The sequence below is a fragment of the Haemaphysalis longicornis genome, unplaced genomic scaffold, assembly GCF_048455015.1.
Source record: "Haemaphysalis longicornis isolate Haplotype H1 unplaced genomic scaffold, Haemaphysalis longicornis Haplotype H1 scaffold_12, whole genome shotgun sequence".
NCBI lineage: Eukaryota > Metazoa > Arthropoda > Arachnida > Ixodida > Ixodidae > Haemaphysalis > Haemaphysalis longicornis.
In genome coordinates, this window is record NW_027526225.1 from 81,835,251 (window position 1) to 81,860,137 (window position 24,887).

A 24,887-nucleotide genomic window follows, 5' to 3' on the forward strand; every position below is an offset into this window, starting at 1 on the left:
CGAGGCCGAGATGTGGTCAGCGGCGAGCGACGAGGAGTGAGATGAGTGAGATTACTTCGGGAAATAAATTGCCCGTTTCTCTCGCATTCGTTTGTCTGGGTCACAAAGTCCCGTGCGCGTTACAATCCGATGTGCAAGTTTTTTCTTTTTTTTTTTTTTGCCACGAAAATCGGGTGCGCGTTAGAATCGGGTAAATACGGTACAGAAGGCCCCTCCAAAACCATTTCCACAACGAAATTGGAGACCAGTAGCCAACGGTGTTGCACATCATGACGCCTGAGCAGTAGGCGGAGCCGAGATAGCCCCTCTGAGATTACCGGGCCTTTTGGAGGGGGTGGCACCCACAGGGAGACGCGCACCACGGTGGTCCACCGGACAGTAGATGAGGCGAAGTCGAAGCTCAGCGGTCTTTCTTGGCCGCGGGCGATGACGCGCGCACGGTGCCTCGGAGGCAACGTTGCATGAAGTCGATGACGCTGGTGACGTACTGGTTCCGGTGCAGAACAAAGTGCTGCACGTGCGGCGAGTCCTTCCAGACGACCTCCTCCACGGGCGTGCCTCGCGTGCGGCGCGCCTCGGCAAACGCCCGGATACTGTGGTGGGAGCAGACGGCGTCTCCTTCCGAGTAGAGGAACAGCTGCGGGCACAGGGGGCTCTCGGCCAGCAGCGCGTCGTAGGTGGCCAACCGGGGCCCAAACTTCTGGCTTCCCAGCACCAGGTTTCCCAGCGAGGTGAGCGCCGAGTAGAACCACAGGGCCAGCGACCAGAAGAAGGCCACCGTGTAGCGCACCAGCCGCCGCCCGCGCACAAACGAGGCCATCACGCTCACGCCCTGCCAGAAGCCCAGCCGCGCGGGGCCGCTGTCGAAGACGACGCCACGAATCTGCACATCAGGCGTCACCGGAGGGTGAGCGGCACAATAATCAAAGGCCGCAAACAACTGGACAAACACCAATGGGACGTTGCACTCTAGCCCTTTTGGCCCTGGTGGTGTCGATTGACGCCATCACATAAAAGTTCCTCTAGCGCATAGAGAACAAAACCAAAACTGCTAGCTTTTTGGGGGATTGTTCTTCAATCGTGCCTGTTGCGATAGATATCGCTGTTGTTTCATTTTAGTGGAGCTGCTTGCTGAAAAAAGAAGCTCTGGTGAAGACGAAATTACGAAACTCAGGCCGTACAAAAATAGAGGTCCTAGTTTTATTCCCAAGCTTGTAAATCTGTAAATACGTACATTACGAAGCTCACATTTTGTTTGTAGGTTCATGAACACAGAAAGTTTCGCAAAATATGAAAAGGTGATGTCTCTGCACAACATAAAATTTTTAATTGCCAGATGTCTTAATTAACTGCCTCATTAATAAATCAGTTATTACTTGCACTTCCAGCTCCATTTCTTGTTTGTGGGCTGCTTATTGGGCCCGAACATTTATGAAAACACACAGAAAACACTGCTTTGCTTGAAACAGAAAAATCAGGGCTGAAAGGGCTAGGTCAGGCAAACTGTATACTGTTTCCCCTAGGTTAATTGTTCGTTCCATGTTTGTTTATCCCTTTAAAGGGACGCTAAAGGCGGCTCGAGGTGAGCGGGTGGCTCGGTCAGCTAACCACTCGCAGTATGTTCATTTCACGGGCGATTATGTTCGAACCGGGCGCACTTTATCGATAGCGACATTTTAAATGAAGTGTTACTTCTCCTCCCACTCCCTGCATGGAGAATGGGAAAAGCTCGCTCCTTTTGCCGATTCTAATCAAGGGACTTTAGCTGCTTCCCGCCGGGATATTTTGCTTGCAGAAGCTAAGGCGCTCATTATCGTATGTAATTGACTTCGCTAGTTGCGCACCAATGCTACAGAGGCTAGAATAGCTGCATACGCTTTGCCAAAACGAAACTGAAAGCATGATAGCTGAGGGAATAGTGAGGGAAGCAGCCTGCCTCGCAGTGTATAAAAGCTGTAGTCTGTGTTTTTTTAGATACGATGAGCTCACAAAAGGCTTCGAGTTATGTTTATTTCGTAAGCTCAACCACTTTGGAACTGTGTATTTCAGGAAAACATCTATAGACCGTTCCATCGGGCAAGGGGGAACCGTACTCTTGCACTGAGCGGTCGCGGCGCGTGGGTCGCCTTTCCCCCTCTCTGGAGTGTGCGTGCCAATTACAGCGGGCCTGGCACGGCTGTTCCTTTGCCTTGCTTTGTAGGCATCGCGCGTGCGGGTTTACCACTAATTTCCGCATTATTTTAATGAAACGTTTCTAATAAATGAGCCAGACTAGCAGCTTGCGAGTTGCACACTTTAAAGCGCACAAGATTTTTGGCAATTTTGTTCTGTGAGCTCTTTTTGTACACATCTACTTTGGAGTAGTGGCAGAAGATTCCTCTACCTTCCTTCCAAACTAAAATGGGTCACTGGAACTTGCCTCTGCCGCAGATGGTATTAGTTCCATCTCCATCGTTGCTGCAGTCACACGGTGGCCTACCCAGCTCCAAGAATTACGTGGGCTGGCCTTGACGATTTGCACAGTGACTACTACCTCCCTAGGTTGTCCCTTTCCCCAGCCAGCCTGAGGGGAAGGGGGGCTACTGAGAGGGATTCCACCTCCCTTTTTCCCGCATCTCCGACTCGGGCAAAATAAAGTTGTTCACTCACTCACTCCAGCCAAGAGTTCAGTCTATTCAGTAACATTAAACTAAGCAACGCAAAAGCTTGATTTGATTGATTTTAGGGTTTAACGCGCCAACGCAATGCAGGCGATGAGGCGCGCCGTAGTGGAGGGCTCCGGATTAATTTTGACCACCTGGGGATCTTCAACGTGTGCCGAAATCTCGTACACACGGGCGTTTTTGCTTTTCGCCTCCATCAGAAAAGCGGCCGCTGCGGCCGGAAATCAAACCCGCGACCTCGTGCTCAGCAGCGCAACGCCTTAGCCACTGAGCCACCGCGGCGGGAAGCAACGCAAAAGCGAATGCTTGTGTGGCTGCCCAACAGTGGACGCTTAATAGGTCCTTATATGACGCTCTCCAGGAGCTGTGTTGTTTATTTTATTTATGCTGTACATTAGTTGCACGGCTAAATTGTGCTGCAGAGCAGCTTGAAATTCTAGAAAGAGGAAGTTTTGTTTATAGTTGGTGGCAGTGGTGGCTGAGGGTGAGGTGTTGCTATATCGATAAGATTTAATACAAACTATGTAATATGCCCAATATAGTTACTGGGTTCACCCAAAACTACCTGTATTAAACCCTGCAGGGATATGAAGCCAGAAGTCTGTTACACTGACACGCGCTTCTGCTTGTTGCCCATGGGCACCGAGCGTATCATGGTTAGATCGTTTTAACAAACGTCATTTTCGCAATAAAGCGCGTGATCGTGGCCACACACCCGCAAAAAAAAAAAAAAAAAAAAAAAAAAGTGACGATGTATTTCAAACATTTGTTTGACATGGCATCGTTTACCCACCGTGGAACACACTACCTCGAGACGAATTTCAGCTCCACTGCGGCCCAAAAAGCCGCCAATTTAGGCCAGATCGCTGAAGCTGGTCCTATGCAACAACTTTCCCATTTAAAGTATATTATGGAAAACAACGTACAACGCACTACAACGAAAAATTCAGCGAGCCGCCGCCAGGGCCCGCCGCAGAGCAAACTCCCACGCCAGCAAATCGACCAGCTACCAGAGGGCGCTGTGCATGCAAGATGGCGGCATCCTTCTCCAATGAGCTCTCGCCGTTCGCCACTTTTGTGATGGCACAATCCGTGGTACCCAAAAGTGTACGAGGCATCGTCCTGTTTTTACATTTCTGGTATTTTCTGTCTTATTAAACAAGTGTTCGTTGCGAGAATGGTGTATTTAGATTCTCGGCAGCACCATCTATCGATACAGGCCAACTTGTTTCCCCTTTTTAGTGTCCCTTTAAAGGGTTCATCCAGACGAAATACAAGTTTGTTTTATTCGAGAGATTTGGTGTTTTATAGTGCCTCAGCACTTTCCCGGCAGCAAGTGATGCTCTATTCCTCAAGGAATTAATCAATTTAAAGGAGTACTGACACGAAATTTTTGTGGAACATTTTTTTCGTTGCTATTGGTGCCTATTAACTCACTAATCATAGAATGACACATTAGACGGTCAATCGGAGCATAAACAATCATTTACGGTATCGTTTATTCGTGTCAGGTTCGGTTTCGACAAAATGAACGCCGAGCGGCCGCCATGACAGGAGGTAGCACCTGACATCACCATTCTTGTCGCACCGCTGCTGGTCTGGACGCGTGCGCGAGCGAGCACACACACGCGCTCGCCCAGACCGGCTGAGGTTTTCCCCATCCCCACGCGCCTGGGCAGCACGACGTCAGTCCCAAAACCATGACGTGTACACAAAGTGTAGCAGCGCGCACCAACAGGAGCCAGCGCATCGGCTACGTCACGGGAGCCCCGATGTCGGCAGTTTGGGGCAAGTAGCAGATGATGTCAAGCTGGCCCGCTCTGGGCTTTCTCGTGCGGGCAGAGATTAAAATGGATTCGAAATATGTTATACTGAACGGCTACTGTTGAAACTTGCTGGGAGATATCTCCTGATAAAAATGAAGCATTTTACATAGTTATGTCAGCTTTGAAATTTCGTGTCACTACTCCTTCAAGTTAAAATTTCAATCCTCCCACCAAATCGTGTGTTTTGTGACGTCTGCCATAATGACGCATAGAGCGGTCTTCAAACGAACTTCAAGTGCACTGTTCAGCCTGCAGCGGACTGCGGCATGGCCGGGCTAGAGTGCAGGCGCGCTGTGTTGATACTGCGGAGCCTTGTGTACCGTCAGTACCACTAAATGACACCACCATACGGCTTCGCACAGCTGTTGGCCTTTGCTTTGTTTTTGTCCGTATTTGCATCTGGCTAAATTTGTTGCAGTAGGTAGTAATCGTTTCGTGAAACATGGGGTATGTTCGACAAATAGGGTCAGGTAATAAAATGTCACTTACACTCATCAGCCGGTGCCGTCTGAAACAAAGCCAAAGCACCGCACTGCTGTGCAGTTATAACAAGCATAGCGCGCGCAGTACCAACAGCAGTACGCACTGGCACTTTATGCCCACGAGCACTTTCGTAACTTCTATTGTTTCACCCCACCATTCCTACTGCTGTAAAATGACTATGCAATACATTTAAGTAAACATAGCTCATTTTGCAAGCTTGCCCTGCCTAACTTGCGTTTGCTTTTGCCGGCCTCAGCCAATTGCATAGCTGGGCATATTACGTCATAATTTCTAGTACGGGAAATGAGCTAGTGAGTCACACGGCCATTCCCTTTTTCCTAATTATATAGCTTATTTGAACGAGGCTCGCGTTAAAAGTGGCGTCAGTATGATTCTAACGAGGAAATTTTTTGAATGAACCAAACTTTTGTGTTGTCTGCGTGGCCCCCTTAGGTTAACAAGCTGTTGGACAAGCTTGGTGCTTTGTAAAACAAAAGGAGAAAAACTCAACAAGGCTGAGGCTCTAAGAGTTCTCATGCAAGGTAGCAAACTTTCATGACAGGCCACAAGGTCAGGCAACGGTGAGGCCTACATAATACTCTGCCCCATAATTCATTTGACACAACACAACAAATGTAATGCAGACAGGTACCTTTGACATGACCTGCACGTTGTCCCGGAAATGTCGGTTCATCAGCGAGTAGATGAACGCTCCACCATTGCTGAACACGTGAAAGAAGAGGGGATGTTCCTCGAGCTTGAAGTCCTCCAGCAATCCGAGCAGCGAATACGCCTGCTCCTCGAGCACACCACCGTAACTGCCTTTAAAAAGCTCCTCCACGGGCGCAATGTAGCGAATCGTGATGCACCTGGAAAAATCAGTGTGTATAGCTTAATTTTTGTAATTAACTATTTCCAGTGACTCTGGCTGTAGGCAAATGTAACTAATCATCGCTAAAGTTATGTCCAGACATAATTATTGCTACGAGTTCATCTGACCACCTGTACTCATTATTACAATTGAATAATTACCATTGACTCTGGCTGGTCAGTGAGCGGACGCGGTTTGACCGGTCGGGGAAGGATCAGACTGCTCCCACCGTCAATTGTAACTCCGAAGTCATCTGGGTTGGCGCGTCTGCACGTAACTATGGCAATTATCAGAGTTACGTCTGGAAAGGCCACAGCCACGAAAACAAGCATTGCATCGTACGTATCACGCTAATCTAGTACGGGGCAACGTACGGCTCACAGCTGCACCTCACAATAAACAGCACATTTATTTTTAGTTTAACAGGTTAAGAAAGGGCGATCAACCACTGCAGCGTGTAATTAACGCTTAGAGAAACTTTTCATGCCACTGTTCATCGCGTTGGCAGGACCTGATTTGATTAGGCACATTCACCCACGAAGATGCGTAGCTGAAACACAAGACCGGTTTGAGCGATCTGACGCGTCCAGCAAGTCAAAGCGAGTGGCACCTTCACTGCTGTGCGGCCCTTGTCAACTCGCTAGGACCGGTCAATGAGACGCTCACCACATACCCTTGATCTTCGTAGATGGAGCCGTACTTCGACAGGTGTCGGTCTTTGCATCCGGCCCAGCCGAGCAAATAGACGACCGGCTCTTTGGTCGTCGGGAGGGCGAGCTCCTTGTCAGCAGAAGGGAAGGTGATATCGTATTCGAGATCTTCATCGTTCAGCTTGCGGGAAGGTTTCTTCTTGCCTTCATCGGCAAGTGGGGCACCTGACGACGTCGTCGCGGTTGAGGAAGGAGTCGTTTGGTCCTCCATTTTGAAGTCTGCACACTGAAAGCTGAAACTAGAACCTCTCACAGTTTAGTATCTGTGAATCGCAAGCTCGATATTTATTACAAAAAAACTGTGAGCCTAACCATAATGTAGCGCACCGCCGTATTGTGGCTCTGTTTTTTTTTTTTACATTTTACACGACGTAGTTAACGACCACTCATCGAATGTTGTGACTCGCGGCTACGTTATGACGGCTTCGTTTCTTTAAGCGGCATAATCAAAAATCACTACCATGGAGGAAAGGAAAGAACGACAGCGCGACAGGCAAAGTGAACCAATAACACAACGAAGGCGTGCAGCGCATGAGTGCAAGGAAGAATTTTCTATTGAAATCAAGAGAATCACAACTGACTGGACTGGGGCAGTCATCCAGAGCATCGTGCCCCACCGCCGCTTCCACGTACTTGGGAACTTGGGAATTAATGTACTACGTAGTACATTAATTCCCAAGTTCCTTGCACCGCTCTCCGAGATATCTCGTCTGCTACTCGCGGTGACTTGTAAGAACAACCTAATAACTACTAAAAAGGGCCGGCTAGCGCCTAGCACGTGTTTGCACGGGAAGAAAAGCGACGTACCAGACATGAAGGTTTGTATTCCAATGGCAGATACGGAGCAGTCGCCGAGCTCCGCCGCAGAGCATGATGCTCGATCCCTTGAAAAGCAGGCGCCTCGAAACTGCCTTTGGAACGCAGCCGGTGGGAGCCAACGTCCTGTAGCAATGCATGTCAAGGCCATCTAGTAACGTTGCGTCAAGGCCATGGAGGAATACAAGTTCTTTTTTTTCCTTTCTCCATGGTCAAGGATAGTTGAAATCGCTGTTACCGACTGTACATCATTTCCATTAATAATATCGTGCTTGCATAGTGGAGTCGGTTTCTGGAGCCTGTGTTGCAAGGACATGGTGCACAGCTTAGGGCGTCAATTTTACCAAACGGCGATCGCGATACGAGCCCATGCTAGCGCCGATTAAATACGACACGAATCGTCAGATCAGCTGTTCGTCGCTAGGGTGAGAAAAATGCGCCAAATGCATGGCGCTGCAGGCTGGAATGTTAAAAATCGCGATCGGATATGTGGCGGCAACGCTTCTCGCTGCCGACGGCGCCTTTCGACGAGCAGTGTGCCGTGCCCTCCCGTTTGACTTCGGAGCTGCGGCGCACGAAAGCGGCGGCCTGGAAGCAGACGACGCGCCTCCGTTGCTATAGCAACTAGACGCATGCGCAGAGAGCACTGGCACGGCCGCTGGATGAGAGCGCACGCCTTTCATCCAGCGGCCGTGGCACTGGGGGTGAGGTCACGTGAAAACCTCTCCCAGAAACCCCAGTGAGAAACCCCACTTGCTGGAAGCAATGGTGGAACCAACGTTTATATCTTTATATCTATAAACGTTGGCTGGAACCATAGAGTTTCTTGCTAGGCGATATTGAGAAAAACTCTATGGCTGGAACATGCGCCAGCAGTGCCGCATTCAACGTTGGCCACATTTTTACCATTGCGTTTTTACAATTAAAGCTTGGTTTAGTTATAGCAAATGCATGCGTTTTAAAAATAGTGTACAGTAATGTAGCTTTACAACCATTATTCTCAAAAACATGCGAATGTACGGCTGTGTTTATACTGCCATACCCGGCTGGACACCATTGGTTTCGCATTCGCGGCATGTTCGCAGTTGTTATGGTTCCCGGCTCTTTTCATTACTTCGCGCTCGTAAGTTGTGCTCAGCCGACAGAGATGCGGAAAGCGCACGGTTCATTTTAAACGCGTCAATTACGAGCCCCTCTTCTCACGGAACGAGCAGTGCGTCTACGGTGGGGCTGATGGAGGAATCCGGAACAGGCGACACTGGGGGACCCAAGCACGATGTTCGTAAAAATGCAACAGAAAACATCGACGTCTCGTTGGCGACGTCTGCACGTGAAACCAAAATGATTCACTCACGGCAGGGGCGTTTTTCGCAGGTGGGCGATCTCGACCAGTTTGTGGAAGAGCAGCTGGCGCTCCTGGAGCTGGAACGAAATGAGGAGGTTGAGCAGAGCACGTGAGTCGACTGTTTCGTCGCGGAAGCATTTTTGTTTTGTACTTCGCGACGTCTGAATACCAGGCGCAAGCGCCGGGGTGTCTGGAGTTCGGACGTCGCGAAGCATCGCGTTGTCGCGAGCGCTGGAGACAGCGCGCTAACCTACTTGTGCCCAGGAAGCTCCAGGAGAAGTACTCGGTCAAGGAACTCCAGAGTAAAGGCCTGTGCATCACGAAGCTTGTGCTCGCTTCTGCCCACACCGGCCTGTACGGAAGGACAATAGGCAAATTCCGATCCTGCCACTATGGCGCGCCACTGCCGTCTCACGGATTTTCCAACGGTTTGGGACTTCTCTTCTTCTTTTTTCTCTCTCAGTTTGTACGCTTGCATGCTTTCGAGTGTTTCTTACTGCGGCTTTAACGTGGAGCCATTAGTGATGCGCTCTCCGCGTGTTCAGCCGCCACAGTTTGGCCTCTTTCTTTTCAGAGTGCCAGCCCAGGCTGGGTGCAAGTCCTGACGAATGGGCACGTATAGAATTAGCTTTAGGAATCCTTGCAAGCAGAAAAGAACGGAGGATACAATTGAGGCAAATTGTTTCTGATCAACACGTTTCAGAGAACAAAAGTGTCATATTAATTTGCAGCCCCACCATCATTGAATAATCTACCATTAAAATGCAGGGCGCTGCACAGGCCTGCATTCTCTTTTTCATTTGGACCATCTTGAAGAGGAGCAGAGGCTGCCACAAAGAACAAAGCACAAAATTGAGGCAAAAGCTTTCTGATTAACACATGCTGCAGAGAAAAAAAGTATCGTATTAATTTGCAGCCCCACCCACCTTCTTTGAATAATGATCAACCATCCCAGTGCAGGGCTGCGCAGTCCTGCATTCTTTTTTACTTCATTTGGACTGGCTATCACAGAATATCGTCACTGGAAATTCATCAGTCCTTAGCATCTCACTACTAAGTACTTGAGGCAGTGTGTGGTCTGCGGGTGAAGTTCCCGCTTTGCATGCCTGCAGTCAGTTGAAGGTGTGGCCTGCGGGAAAGATCCCACCCTACATTTGTTTCCCAAGTTTAAGAGCTGCAAAGAACATCTCGGTTTGTATGAAACATTCACTCGCAACAACCAGCCCAGCACGAGGTCGCGGGTTCGATTCCCGGCTGCAGCGGCCGCTTTTCTGATGGAGGCGAAAAGCAAAAACGCCCGTGTGTACGAGATTTCGGTGCGCGATAAAGATCCCCAGGTGGTCAAAATTAATCTGGAGCCCTCCATTACGGCCCGCCTCATCGCCTGCGCTGCGTCAGCGCGTTAAAACGCTACAATCAAATCAAAAACCGACGCAGAAGATTTGATTGATTGCAGGGTTTAACGCGCCGACGCAATGCAGGCGATGAGGCGCGCCGTAGTGGAGGGCTCCGGATTAATTTCGACCACCTGGGGATCTTTAATGTGCGCCGAAATCTCGTACACACGGGCATTTTTGCTTTTTGCTTCCATCAGAAAAGCGGCCGCCGCGGCCAGGAATCGAACCCGCGACCTCGTGCTCAGCAGCGCAACGCCTTAGCCACCGCGGCGGGTGTGTTGCGTCAGTGCATTAAACCCTACAATCAATCAATCAAGGAAATGCTTTGGGGGAGGTAAAGGTAGTTTGTTGTGTGGGTATTCGGTGACGAGTGCATCTTCTTGTTCCTCCCTAGGAGACATTGTTGGCGTGGCCGTGGCCAGCGATCCCGCGAGGGAAGTCATCTGCTCCGGGGTTGTCTCCAGTGTGGCGCAGGCCAACATCACGCTTGCCTTCGACGAGGGTCGTGAGGTGTTGGGCTCTGACGATGGCCGCATCTTTAATCTGCTCAAACTTGCCAACGATGTAACCTACAGGAGGCTGAAGCGGTGAGCAGACCCCTCAGAATGCTGTGACAGGCAGTACATTCTTAATGGGCATGGTACGGTGTATTTGAAGAGGGCGGTGTGTCGTGTGGGGCCGATTAGGGGGGGGTCCCTTTTGCGATGAAAATTTCTGCTGAGGAACTCCTGCTGTAGGCAGCACCCCTGGCATCCGCGATTTGCCAGTTAGCTTCAGAAATTTTGTTTGTTAAATTTATCCTTATTTATTGCCCTGAATAGTCTTATTTCTTTATTTCATGATAGAAAATTTTTTTAAAGCCTGTCAAATAGCTGTTTAGTTTGTTTTAAAAACTTATAGGTGACACTGGTTACAACAGGAGTTCTCTGGGGAACACCTGTGCTGCATACAATTTTTTCATCACAAAAGAAACCCGCGCTCTTCATTGGCTTTCCCCCCGCACGACACACCTATTTCTTCTAATACACTTTGACCATGGTAAAGGTATTCTGACGTAGCATTAGATCTGGGCAGTTCTAGTTGATCACTCAACGGAATGCCATTAGGATTTACCTGGATGTTTTTGCAGTAATGTCTCCACATACTTTGTAATTAAAACTCGCCCAAACTCCTTAGCAGATAAGGTGTGACGTGCCCTTTCTATTTCTAAGATTATGTGAATGATCTGTGAAAGTTTACTGAAATTCTGCGCCTCGTGTCTGATGCGTGTGGAGAATTCTGTAGCAGTACTGCTAAAAAATCATCACTGCATTCTCCCTTCCTCTTCTTTTTTTTCTTGAAGGACTTTGGAGGCTCTTCGAAGGTGCCGGGAAGTGAGGTACAGCAGCCTCGTTGAAATCCTGTTCGGAACGTCGTCGCCGACAGAAGCCCCTGCCTTGCCCTCCCAGCAGCCCGTAGGTGGGTGTTTACTTCAGACAAAAGATTTATCGACGCACACGAGGACAAGTGAGTTCGTACTTTTACACCAACATTGGAGCTTCAGTGGGCAAACAGCATGTGTGTGAACAAAGGAAGAAGGTTGCGTAGGCATGAGAGGCAGAGTGTGCTAGCTTCGGAAATTGGTTCGTGTTTGAGGAGATATCGACGTATCGCCTCTAGATACATGATGACACAAGAAAAGAGCACTCGAACATCCTCGAAACTTCTTTTATGCTCCTAGTTGGATGCAAACGGCCAGTAACTATGAATTTTACCAGCGAAAAAAAAGACAGGGACCTAGAGAGAAGCAAACAGGGCAATCACTAGACTTCATCTGAATAGCTTTACATGGGACACGTAATATATGATAACACTCGTAGACAAGGCTAAAAAGAAGAAAAAAAACATACAAACGGAATGAAACAACATACAGTCATAGATGCGTGCCACCCCACACTACCAAGCTGCGTCAAGCGCATGCGCCCTTGCAAGCCACCACTGTTATGACATCGTTACTGCGGTGCATAATGAGGAAAATTGAAGTGAGTGTGGTTGGTTTTTTCGCGTCTTTCATAGCGTTCTGCATGCTTACCGCTTCACGTTCATGTGTAATATTTGGCTCGGGTATTCCTGGCAGTGTAGCCTAAACGTCGTGCAGGTTTACTTGCGCTGCTGAAAGCGAACTGCACGTTGGTCTTAGAAACTTTTTCTTTGCTTTCCAACCAATTTTGGCGAAATTTCGTGGGCTTGTTCAGTTTTTTTTACCTGATTTCAAATACCTAATTAGTTTTATTGTGAGGTAACTAGTTTCCGAGTTAAATTGTCCTATTAAAAAAACTATTCAACAGAAAATTACCAGCAAGGCATAAATAGATACCAGAAGTTGTGGAGAATGAAATGTGGGAAGCAGTTTTTTTGTTTTGCAATCACATACAAATTTACACCAATTCTCACTTCTCTGTTTGAACTATTCCTGCTAACTAATTAAAAATAACGCTAATTAAGCAGCTCCTGAAACACAAAATGCGAAACCTGCTTCCCTTATTGGGTGGTTTAAACATTCAGCTTCACAGTGCAAAAGAAAATGGTCTTCGTAGCTGCACTACATGCTGGGATGTACCTCTCGAGAATTTTGTATCACTGCCATACCACTCGTGGCGAAAAAGGGGGAAATTATGGGAAAATTGTTATTTCTCTGTTGAAATCGGTCCTCTATCACTTTTATAAGTACAGCTGGTACTGTTCCACGCGTGGAATTTTTGGAGGAAGAACTGTGCAAATCAAGAGAAAAGTGATACCTAAAAAAATGCTTTTTGGGCAATTTTTCGGTCCCCAAGACCCATGTGCCCCTTTAAAAGTGAGGGGTCTGCTTCATGTGCAAGGGAGTGGGTGGTGAACACTGAGAGGCCGCATGCCCACCTCTACCTTCTTGTTCTCGTGTGCGGAAGAAGAGTTCTACAACACGAAGCTGGACGAGTCGCAGCAGGAAGCGGTGGCCTTCTCCCTGCGGCAGAAGGAGCTGGCGGTCATCCACGGTCCCCCGGGGACCGGAAAGACCACGACTCTGGTGGAAGTGGTGCTGCAGTGCACCAGGCAAGGCTCCAAGGTGGGAGGCCTTGTTTGTTTACAGACTCTCAACGTACAGAGTGATGAGTGGGTTGGAGGCGGGGCCCTCGCAAGCAGTGATTGGAACACGCAGCAACACCTGGTGCGGTATTCTCGTGTTTTGTCCGTATTGTGTCCATTTCGAAAGTATCCGTTTTGAGAAAGCCCTGATTGGCTAAAAGTGAACACCTGGATGTGACGCCATGCAAGCACGGCGGAGCTACGAGCCACGGCTTCTCGGAGCAGACGGTTTGGAGCAGATGATTTTTTGTCGCCTTGTTGTTGGTTTGCTGGCAGAACAATAAACACATAAAAGATAGTTTAAAATAGGCTTAGTCGTTTAAAATGTGTTTACAAAAACAGTGGCGCAAAAGTCAACCCAAAGCCCGCCTACAACTGGAAGTGCACACAATAAAACGGACGCAAAACGGACGTTTTCAAAATGGACAAGCACGAGAATACCGCCCCTGGTTAGTGGAGAACCGTGTAAGCCACAATTAGTGGCTGGCGTGGTTTGAGCCTCAAGGCTACGATTCCCAACGTGGCTGTAATTGCTTGAATCTTGTACCGTTCTAGTCCAAAACTACCACTTTTATGTTCAGTTCTTTCTCTCTAGTAATATAGAAATTTGGAGCATGCTCCCGGGTGCTATAATGGTTTGCTAGGTGCCTGGACACAGTGACATTGTGAGGAATGAAATTGCTGATAGACTGGCTGGTAAGGCCGCGCTCCGAAGTGGCATAGACATATCACAGGTCCCATGCCAGGATGTGAAACCACTCCTACAAAGAAAACTCCGGCATCAATGGCAACAGGAAGGGAACGAACAAATCCTTAACAAATTACATTTAATAAAACCACAGTTGAGTTGATATACTACGGAAAAACGAAACAGATTTACTGAAATATCTATGTGCAGACTGAGAATTGGCCACACGTATGGTCCTCATTCTTACCTATTAAAAAACACCGAGCCACCAATGTGCAACAGATGTGGAGGACAGCTTTCAGTTCTCCACATCTTAATTGAATGTTCAGGATTTGAAGACGCCAGATGTCGTCACTTTCCCGAGATTTATAGGTATGCCATACCCTTACACCCCTCGCTATTTTTTGCAGATGAACCTATGTTTCCCACGAACCGCCTGTTAACTTACATTCGAGATACCGAATTTTAAATTCGGAGCATTTCTTAGGCTCGCGATGTCACTCGTCGATGTTGTCGGCGCCGTCCACACGCTCACTGCGCATGCGCGTCGCGTCGAGGCGCAGGTGCGCGTCTCTCCCCCGTACCCTCCTCGCTCAACAACAGGTGCGGCGGTGCGGGAGGAGCGCGTGTACCCCGTGCGCTCCGTCGCTCTCAACAACAGCTGCGGCGGTGTGGGAAGAGCGCGTCTGTGCGCGCATGCGTCGTAGCTACCCGTGCGCTGCGTCGCGCTCAACAGTAATGGTGGCAGGGCGTGTACATGTGATAACGGCGTGGTGGGTGCGTGGAAAGTTCGCGCGCTTGTGTACGGAAGTGTGCGCATGCGCGTCTCTCCCCCGTACTCCTCTCCCTCGAACGCGGGCGGTGTGTATATAAGCGGCGGAGCGCGCGTTCGGAATTCAGTCAAGGGCGTCTTTGCTTGGCTTTCGCTTGACTTGACGCTTTGCTTGATGGCACCAAGCAATAAAGACAGACTTTAACCTTACACTCCTTGCCTTCGCTTCTCCTTCGTTCAATAAATAAGGATAATAAAGACGAAATAACAATTAAGCATTCCCAAACCATACCCAATTACGCAACATTCACGCGATACCCCCACCACTCTGCGACGCATTTACTCGAGTTCCCCCCGTGGGAAGATGCGGGTGGGGTTTTTTTTTTTAACTTATTACCTACCGTGCGTAATTCCAGCAAGTATACGCTAGGATCTTTACATTTTTTGACAACGTTTTAGACTGAGGGCCTTTTATTGATTGATGTTTTCTTTTTTAGCCTCCTCACGTCCTTTCAAATAGTATTTTACTGACTGAAAGGCCACGCACTCTGACATGGCGCTCTTTAGCCTCAATGCCCTTGTGCCATAAACATGTACATACACACGTAATTGTTCATGAGTCAATTTTTTACCCCATTGTAGAAGCACTTGGACCCCTTTCTGTTGGCACAGTGTATATGCCCCACCTTTTTTCTCTTTATGTTTTGATGTTGGTACTTTTCAGGAAGATCTAGTACGTGTTCGAGGCTTTCGTAGTTCCTCATTTTCTCTTCATGCCTACTTTTTACATGTCTGCATTGCCAAATATGTACATACAACCCGTTTATCTTTATTTTTCTTTGTGTACATGCCTGCTACAGCTATAGATGGCATTCACTGAAAAGTTTAGCTTTCAGTTTCTACGCTTGGCAACATTGGAAAAATGGCCACGGACATAGCTGAAGCGCCACGGACATGGTGCAGTTTGTGCCACTGTGCCCACACGCCGCAGAAAAAGAACACCGGCGTGCGTCGTCTGCTCCCTTTCAACCCAATTCTCAATGGTGGTGTTAACAGAGATGTTAATAATCGCACTCACATTGGAGTCGTGGCATTACTTTGCGTTCGGTAGGGTAGAGTTTGAAACGTCCAACACACATCACGTGCTTAGCACAAACGAGTACCACCATGCCGCGGAGCCCGACGTAACCAGTGATGGCGCACTCACATGGTTGCCTGCATGCGTGCCTCACCAGTGAATACAACCTATAGCCCCCCCGAGGCTGTAATATGTGGAAAAAAATAGTTAAAGCTAAGAATACTGCGAGACTGTTTTGAAAGGGCAGGGCACTTGGTGGAGAGATATGGCGGAATGAGCTGGGCTGATTGCAAGTGATAGGGAGAGGCAGGAGGCAACCAACGACTGACGATGGCGTTGGTTTTCAGGTCCTGGTGTGTGCTCCGTCCAACGTTGCTGTCGACAACCTGGTGGAGAGGCTCTCTGCAACCCCGCTCAAGATTGTGCGCCTCGGACACCCAGCGCGACTGCTCCCGGGCATTGCCCGGCACTCGCTCGACGCCATCCTGGCCAGCTCGGATGACTTTGGCATCATCGGAGACATCCGCAAAGAGATTGATGACCTCGTGGTAGGGCCCCCTTCCCCCTTTTAAAGGGGCCATGCAGACAAAATACAAGTTTGTTTTGTTCGAAAGGTTTTGTGTTTTGTAGTGCCCCAGCACTTGTCCGGCAGCAAACGATGCCGTATTTACTGAGAAATTATTCAATTTAGGTTAAAATTTTTATTCTCCCGCCGAATCGTGTGTTTTTGTGACGTCAAAAATGAATTCATAGGTGAGCGTATTCAAATGAACTTCCACCGCGTCATTCGGCTCTGCAGCCTTGCTTACCGTCAGCCCTCCCAAATGGTGCTACCATACTCATCCACGGACTGTTGTTCGCCGTTTCTTTGTTTTTGAACATATTTGCACCTGGCTTGTTTTATTTACTCTAGAAAGTAATCGTTTCGTGAAACATGGGGTATCCTCGACAGACAGGGTCACGTAAGACAACATCGCTTACGTGGATCGGCCAGTGTAGTGTAAGACAACCCCAAAACGGCGGACAGCTGTGCAGCTAAAACAAGCGTAGTGCGCCCAGTACCAACAGCAGTGTGCATCGGTACTTCTACGTTTACATGTATTTTCGTAACTTTCATTGTTTACTGCGCCATTCTTACTGCTGTAAAATGAATGTGCATTACACTTTAGCGGAGATAGCTCGTTCGGCAAGCTTATAAACCCAGCCTAATTTTGCATTTGTTTTTGCCGGCCTTGGCCAATTGCATATTTGAGAACATATGACAATCATAGGTTCTGTTACAAGAAATGAGCTAGTTGGTCACATGGCCATTCCCTTTTTTCCTAATTATATAGTTTATTTGAGCGAAGTCTGTGTTAAAAGTGGTGTCAGTATGGTTCTAACGAGGCAGTCTTTCGAATGAACCAAACTTGTGTTTTGTCTGCATGGCCTTCTGGACAAGTGTATTGTCCCAGTGGGTGTTCACTCACAGGTGTTCACAATTTCCCACCTGATGCAGTGTACCTCATTCTTTTGATCTGCCGGATAGGTAGGTGAGTAATTTTGGGGAAGCCTTGACAGGGAAGCCATGAGAGGAAAGCTGTATGTCGCATGGCTGAATTTCAGGTGGACGTAAAGTTTTTCTATCGCTGCCAGGTAAGTACAGGGCTTCATCAAGGTGTGTGATCTTTGTCATCTTTGTCATCGCGCTAATGGGGTTACAAGCTACGGGTAAATGGCCACTTGCGTTTCGTTACTCCGCATGCAATTTATTACCTGCCGCGGTGGCTCAGTGGCTAAGGCGTCGTGCTGCTAAGCACGAGGACGCGGGTTTGGTTCTCGGCCGCGGCGGCTGCTTTTCTGATGGAGGCGAAAAGCAAAAACGCTTGTGCGTTGAACATTTCGGCGCGCATTAAAGATCCCCAGGTTTACAATCAATCAATCAATCAATCAATCAAATCAAATCAAATCAAAGCATGCAATTTATTGCTGCTGACTCCAACGATAGGGGCATTCTTGGTCTCTCTGTTCCTCTCCTGGTCTTATTGCCTCCTTCTGTTGGCAGAGGGTACACGACATCTGAGGACCACATTATTCTTTGCCTCCGGCCAGAGCACGGCCGCCCAGAGCAAGGCCAAGGACAAGGGATACCAGACGAGGGGCAAGCTTGGTGAGCTGCGCAAGGAGCTGAAGGAGCGCGAGCGGCGGGCGATCGGCCGCATCCTGGCCAACGCCCACGTGGTGCTGTCCACCCTCACCACGGCCTCCAGTGATGGGCCCCTGAGGAACCTGCCCGAGAGCCACTTTGATGTGGCCGTCATCGACGAGTGTTCCCAGGTGGGCGAGCGGGCAGGGGCGGTGCTCCTTTTCTTTGTCCACCATGTTAACACAGACTTTTACTCACTGGATATTGTCGCACAGTGAGGAAGGAAGCAGTGTTCTGGTCAGAATGAACGTTTATTGGCGCAAACTTGTGCTCCGTAATAAATTTATAGAAAACGGAAGCGTTGAGGAGGTACCGTAGTTATTCGATTATAAGGTGGTCATGATTATAAAGCAACGGTGCAGTTTGGAGAGTCAAAAAAATCGCCACATATATATACTGAGCTTCGAATATAAGGCGGGATATGACTTTGAGACTACGGATTTTTTTTTTAAAAAAACCTCACCTTATATTCGAATAAATGCGGTAATCAACAAAGTGACTTGCTCAGACAAGCGTTGGCAAATCGAATACCACTGTGTTTGCTTTCCACGCATTTATCTGTTGTGGTCTTGTTTCTGGAAGCGTCGGATTAGGTTGAGGACGCTGGCAATGAGACAAGAAAAGTCTACGAAAGGGACTGAAAAAGCTTCACCCTTTTTTGGTAAAGCTTGCCGATGCAGCTTTTAAAGGAACAGTGATACGCGAGCTTCGCAAGGGGCACAAGATTAGGTACCTGAGTTTGGCCACATGCTAGTTACAAACAAACATATAAGAAGGCATGTTTCGTGGCAGCATGTTCATGAACCTTTGTTATCAATCAACATTGTTGGAGGGACAATGAAGGCTGAGCAACATTCCGTCTTAACCGAAGAATCACACCTGTGCTTCCTGCTGCAACTTGTATCAAACCAAACACAAGCGATGGTTTGTTTACTTACAAACAAGCAATTAAAGCTGACATTCCTCGCCCTCGTTTCCCTTCCACTCTTTTTGTAATGTAAAAAGAGCATGGTACAAAGTGAGCACCAAGCACCATAGCAAATGAAATACTACATCAACTGCAGAAAATCATCGCCTGCTGTTGCCCGCGCCACTACCTCCTGGCGGAATTTTAAGAAATCAAACAGCAACAGTAACGAAAGGTTCCACTAGATAGGTTCCACGTTCCGCTTGGAATGCACGTGGAGCAGGGCAACGTGGTTCTATAAACATTGTAGTAGGGTGCCTCGAATCAGCGCGTCTCCGCCGTACGGTAGCACCGGCATCGAGGCACCAGACTTGGAGCAGTGGAACGCGGTAAATTTAAATTGACTTGAGCAAACGTTTAGCGTGTTTACCTTGGGAGGAACGAGACGGGAGAGGAACAGCATGGGAGGTGAGCGGGAAAAAGAAGGGAGGCCTTTACTTGCCAGGGGTGCCTGTCTACTATCGTCTTTCGTCGACATTTGCAACGAAAGAAGCAGATACGCGGCCATTTTCGCCAAAGAGCGTCGATTTCGCCGATGCGCGCAGTGCATGAGCAGTTGCGGCAACGAAATGGTTGGACGACGTTATCCAGAATGAAGCGGCGCGTCGTCAGGCCCTGCCAGTTACGCACCTGCCTGTTAGTCCCACGTAGGCGTTTGTCCAGCGGTGTGTCCCAGCGTCCAGAGAACAGTGAGAGGTTGCCCGAGGGCTGAACCAGTCGTTTCGGGGGCTTGCAGGCTCTGGAAGTGGCCTGCTGGATGGCCCTGCTGCGGGCGCCCAAGTGCATCCTGGCGGGGGACCACCTCCAGCTGCCGCCAACCATTGTCTCGGAGGCGTGAGTACGCTACCGCCTGTGCCTGGCCACGAACAGGTCACAAGCAGGACAGGCAGAGGAAGGCATGTCCGGCTCCCTGGCGACTGATTGGCAGTACTCGGGACTCAGTGCAGGCGGCAGGAGGTGGTCGGGAGTTCTGATTCGAGACACCCTAGTGACACCCAGTGGTTGCATTAGCGGGAGCAGCAGGTAGAGTAGGAGGGCGCTTATGACCATTGCCTATCATTCTGCATTCCTGGCGATTCCCTTGGGAAAGGGAAAGAGGAAAATGAAGGAAGCTCACACTAACGCGCAAGACTTGAAGGTAGCGAGGCTGTACAGAACCTTCACGACCATCACGACGGTTTGAGTCCGTGATTGCAGCCGATTTGCTTCTTCTTCGCTGCCTCAACGACCTTTGCTCCATCATTGTTGCTATGAGTGTGAGCTTCCTTCGTTTTTTTAAGCGACAATCATTGAACATCACCTTAGAGGGGTGTACACTGCGTGTTTTTTTCGTTCTGAGCAAGTGTTGCCCCGATTATGCTGAACACTGGAGTCTTCTTTTTGCCGCCAAACTTGGGCAGTCTCCTGAAGTACGTAAGCTTGGCTTGATAAACATGCACCAGGGACGCTGGGCGGTCGCCGCGAGGCACGCGCACCTGAGCGCTCGGCATTTTCTTGATATTTTTTTTTTGTTAACTACCGGGCGGTCACTGCAATCTTCGCCAATCCCTAACTGCGGGCACGAAAAATTGCGATTTGCTAAAGAGCTTCGCCGTTATAAACTGACTTTCGGGGAAGTGCTGCAGTCGAGAGTTGGCGATGAATTGTGATCTATTCGGGAACAGACGTGACAGCAGTCGAAATGGACACAGACCACAAAAGTGGTGTGTTTCCAACACTTGGGTGTTGGGAATCCTCCAGGTAAAAAAGTGGTCAGAGACTACTGTGCTGTGGAGGCATGGCGGCCCAAAGGCTTAACTGACACGAAATTTTCGTGTCGTGTTTTTTTTTCCGCTGCTATGGGTGCCTATTAGCCCACTAATCATAGAATGGCACATGAGACGGTCAATCGCAGTGGCAACAATAATTTACGGCGTCGTTTATTCGTGTTAGTTTCGGTTTCGACAAAACGAACGCCGAGTGGCCGCCATGACAGGAGGTAGCACCGTCACCATTCTTGTCGCACCGCTGCCAGTCTGGACATGCGTGCGAGCGAGCGCATGCGCTTGCCCAGACCGGCCGAAGTCTTCACCGTCCCCGCGTGCCCGGGCAGCATGACGTCAGCCCCAAAACCATGACGTGTACACACGGCGTAGCAGCGCGCGCCAACCGCAGCCAGCGCGTCGGTTTCATCACGGGAGCCCCAACGTCGGCAGTTTGGGGCAAGGAGCAGATGATGTCATGCTGGCCCACTCTGGGCTTTCTTGTGTGGGCAGAATACTGAACGGCTACTGTTCAAACTTGCTGGGAGATATCTCCCTACAAAAAGAAAGCATTTTACAAGTTATGTCAGCTTTGAAATTTCGTGTCGCTATTCCTTTCAGGTCTGAAAAAAGTGTGAACTAAGGAGAGTGTTGCTTTTTGCCTCTCTTATATATGTCCTTTTGAACTTTCCCTGACTGCTCCAGAGCAGATTTGTAATCTTTTGGCCCTTCGATTTTCTATTGAGAGAGCCCACGAACTGCTTGCTACTGCTGAGGATGGACACCGCGATGAAGCAATCTATGGCACAGTGTCGCATGAGTGTATGGGTGTCAGGTGAAGCTAGCAATTAAACTTGGTTCCCTCATTAGCATCTGCCATGATAGTTGGATCTCATTTTTGCGTCATCAGCAGTGATCACTGAAACTGTCATCAAATTGGAGGCGGTGTAAAATTAAACAATTCCAGGGCATCTCTTGTACAAGCAAGTGTATTTTGCAATGAAAAAGTTTGTTACTTTGCCTTACACACTTCCCACATCTCAGGGCAGCATCTCCATAGTACCGTATCTATTTGATTATAAGGTGGTCACGATTATAAGGCGAGGGTGCAGTTTCGAGAGTCAAAAAAGAAAAAAAAAGTATATTTCTGAACTTCAAATCTAAGGTGGGGTATGGCTTTGAGACTACAGATTTTGGAAAAAAACCTCGCCTTTTATTTGAATAAATACGGTAGGTATGACATGCAACAGCCTTGCCTTTGCTGCTTTGTGATGCTTTGTGGGTCACTCTGTTGTTGTGTAGATTATTTGGGTCTTTCTGACGTGACATTTTCTTAGTGGGATCCCTTTCTGTGTCTGTTGCACCAAACGACATCGTAAAACAGCTCTCTGTCCTGTTTGCTGCCCATTCCTTCTTTTGAGAAAAGCTGGGGCAGTGGGATTATATGTTCAACCTTGTTTTCTAGGTTGAGTTGAAAAAATTAACGTGGCGGTTACTATACTCCCTAATGTAAAATTTGTGCGCAGTGCGGACTGTAGTCTTCTTGGTCATGGTGCATATCTGCTGCGTCTCAGAAACTATCGCGTGATCAGCGAACGCATTACGGCGTGCGCTACTTTGCCGCTGTCTCGCAGTGCTTCGCCGCCACTGAGAATGTTGTTGCAAATCAAGTTTGAACCTCCTGCGCGAATTTTGCGAGGTTAGGACAAGCCACAAACGACGGGGAGTGTCTGGCACGAAGGGGAAGGCAGTGAGACATACTGAGCCGTGGTGACGCACTGGAAGAGGATGCCTTTGCAGTGCATGCCGCCCTCCCCCTCACACTCTCGCCAGGTGCTCCTCTCAGTCTTTCTGCTGGAGTGGCTCGTTCGCTCACTTGGTTACGCGGACTCCGGCGCTAAAGGGCCGTGCCCTAAAGTATGTTAAACCCAATGAACAGCATCAGGAAATCAGAATTAGTCCGCAAGTGCAATAAACTCGTTACAGCTGGTTTTAGGGGCGAAGCCCCTTTGGGGCTGGAGCTGTTGGCGTCTCCTGTCGCCGTCGTAATTGTCGTCTCATATAGTCACGGTACTAAAACACCGGGAAACTTGTTTACGCCTCGCGCTAGAGAGCTTCGTGCTTCAAAGACAAGAGACTTCTACAGCAAAGCTGTATACCTCTACCCCACAAATGTTTCATCTCCGTTGGCAAAAACGCTAAGGGGCCAAGAATACACTTATACACTGCATGCTTCGCCCCTCCCCAGGTTTCACGTTAGGGGAGATGGCCCGAGATTTTTTTTATAAAATGTGGTTTCAGCTTGTGAGCTAACGTACGGGATAGCAGAGGACCCCGGCTAGCTTCGCTAGAGAAAGTGCTACGTGCCGTACACTAGCCCCTGCGGAATCCGGAGACTCACGCATGGGTTTGGGTACTCACATGCGGTAGACAGGCTCCGGCAACCCAAAGTAAGGCTTTATTGCCTGGCAGATACAGGGCGTATACCAGACAACACGACTATCGCTTGCGGGGAGACAGTGACTCCGTTCACTCACTCAAGCTGCGGGACTCAGACCTCAATATCCATCATCACGGCCGCGGGAGCAGGGGAGGCATCCCGTGTGACTAATCAGGTCAGAATTTCTTAGCAGAGTCCCGTGGAGGAAACTGGGTTCACCGTCATCGGGGCATTCGGAGTAGGCACTACCGAGCCAACCGATTCCGACCAAATCGCCCAGTGGACACCCCGGTGGAATGCTCATTCGTCCCGCACATAGAGTTTCTTACAATATACACCAGAGAGGAATCTGGTGCTGGTGTCTATGCGGCTCACATCAAGGCCGTCTGTGTAGTCATGGGCAGCCATTACATCATGCGCTCGCCTTAGTTTCATCATTGGCTTTGATTGAAATGACTCCAGTGGCCATATATTTGAACACAGTGCCACAAATAATGCAAAGAATGGTGTGCTATTATACAAGTGGAAAATAAAACAGGCTGTTTTAAAGCTAAGGAAAAAGGAAGGAAAGCGTATTTTTTTCAGGAACGGCTGTGCCTAATAATCTGCAGGCCAAGCTGGTAGTTAACAACAATGTTAATATTTGGGGGAAACTAATTAGAGACTCTGATTTTATTAACTTTACCATTATTTCAGATAATAAGTTGTTTGAAGAGTTTGGAAAGCTTTTCGAGCATGCCTATGAAAACATCGGCTTCGTGGGAAACCGGTGCGCCGACCGTCAGCTACAGTTTAACCAAACTTGTTGCTGAGCAAGTTGGTTCATACTTGAAGAAAAAAGAAAACGTGGCCTTAAACAGTCGCGGAAGAAGAGAAGATAGGATGGATACAGGCGCCCGTATCTGTCGTATCTTGCCTTCGTTGAAGTACATTTTGTTTCTTTTTTTTTTTTTTTTTTTCGTCAGCTACAACTTTCGCGGCGGCGGCATATTACCCGCTCAGTCATACATCCTTCAACTGCAGCATGACCAACGTCAGGTACGACCACACACTGCCTGCCGTTTCACCGAACACGGCCACCACAGAACAGGGAGGATTTTGGCTTCTTCGTAGCTAGTAGATGTGTTAATCTATAGTGAAGATAGCAAATCCCAAAAACGGCTTTAAGAATCCAATTGTCATGCCAAGCCCCAGCAAAAAGTGGGGCTCTTCCCATAACCCCCCACGATGACATGGATTCCCAGGTGCAGTTTCCTCTCTAGTATACATACTTACCAAGAAACTCTATGGTCCCGCAGGTAGGCCCCAGGGGAGAGGAGGTTTTCCACAGGATGGGAAGAGGGTGGTGTGAAGGAAGGCGACAAGCTGGTCCTCCTTCCCCCGCGCCCTCGCGCACACGTTCACGGCGAGCTGGTTCGGCGCGTCGCATGGGGTCACAAAGAGGTCACGACTCACGCGGCGCGCCGGCTACCCAAAATGGCGGCTCCCAGCTTGCGAAAACATGTGCAGGCGAGGCGTAGGGAAGCAAGGGTCCCCACAAGCTGCGTACATTTAGATTTGGGGCAAAGGATCGCCCCTTAGCTGATGCGAATTTGTTTGCATGTTTCCATTGCAGACTGAGTTGTTGTTGTTAACTTTATTAGAAAGGAAGGCCGAAGGCCTGGGTGGGGGGGGGGGGGAGGCAGGGAATGGGGAGGGCGGAGCACAGTCCTTATGACATCGTTTTCAAGGGATCTCTTCAGAAGTCGTGCAGACCACTGCTAAATTGCCCGCACTAGGCCGCTTTTTGTTTGTGGCAT

General features: G+C 48.9%; 2 protein-coding genes across 3 annotated transcripts in view; one reads left to right on the top strand and one right to left on the bottom strand.

Annotated features, from left to right (window-relative positions):
• Positions 1-258: 258 nt before the first annotated feature.
• On the bottom strand, positions 259-8,788 carry LOC144162868 (transmembrane protein 53). Its single transcript, XM_077693580.1, has 5 exons — positions 8,724-8,788; positions 7,361-7,495; positions 6,517-6,792; positions 5,625-5,841; positions 259-883 (listed from the first exon to the last, which is right to left on the bottom strand). The coding sequence occupies exons 2-5, from the start codon at positions 7,423-7,425 to the stop codon at positions 401-403; spliced, it is 1,041 nt and encodes a 346-aa protein (XP_077549706.1). The 5' UTR covers positions 7,426-7,495; positions 8,724-8,788; the 3' UTR covers positions 259-400.
• LOC144162867 (DNA-binding protein SMUBP-2-like) overlaps positions 8,206-24,887 on the top strand; it is a 38,359-nt gene continuing 21,677 nt past the window's right edge. The window contains exons 1-9 of one of the 2 annotated variants that reach the window (XM_077693578.1): positions 8,206-8,647; positions 8,744-8,823; positions 8,979-9,142; positions 10,506-10,698; positions 11,454-11,569; positions 13,039-13,196; positions 16,102-16,302; positions 17,846-18,070; positions 19,643-19,740. In XM_077693578.1, the coding sequence (XP_077549704.1) occupies positions 8,378-8,647; positions 8,744-8,823; positions 8,979-9,142; positions 10,506-10,698; positions 11,454-11,569; positions 13,039-13,196; positions 16,102-16,302; positions 17,846-18,070; positions 19,643-19,740 (1,505 nt within the window). In that variant the 5' untranslated portion in view covers positions 8,206-8,377. The remainder of the gene's footprint in view (positions 8,648-8,743; positions 8,824-8,978; positions 9,143-10,505; positions 10,699-11,453; positions 11,570-13,038; positions 13,197-16,101; positions 16,303-17,845; positions 18,071-19,642; positions 19,741-24,887) is intronic. The other variant, XM_077693579.1, reaches the window with a different exon arrangement.

What these genes read in the sequence shown, in the direction of transcription:
- LOC144162868 (XM_077693580.1), bottom strand. Translation starts at nt 7,425, where the DNA reads ATGCTCTGCGGCGGAGCTCGGCGACTGCTCCGTATCTGCCATTGGAAT. An exon ending in AATACAAACCTTCATGTCTG is followed by an intron (nt 6,793 to 7,360) that starts GTACGTCGCTTT and finishes GAGAGGTTCTAG; the next exon opens with TTTCAGCTTTCAGTGTGCAG. An exon ending in ACGTGCAGGTCATGTCAAAG is followed by an intron (nt 884 to 5,624) that starts GTACCTGTCTGC and finishes CCTGATGTGCAG; the next exon opens with ATTCGTGGCGTCGTCTTCGA.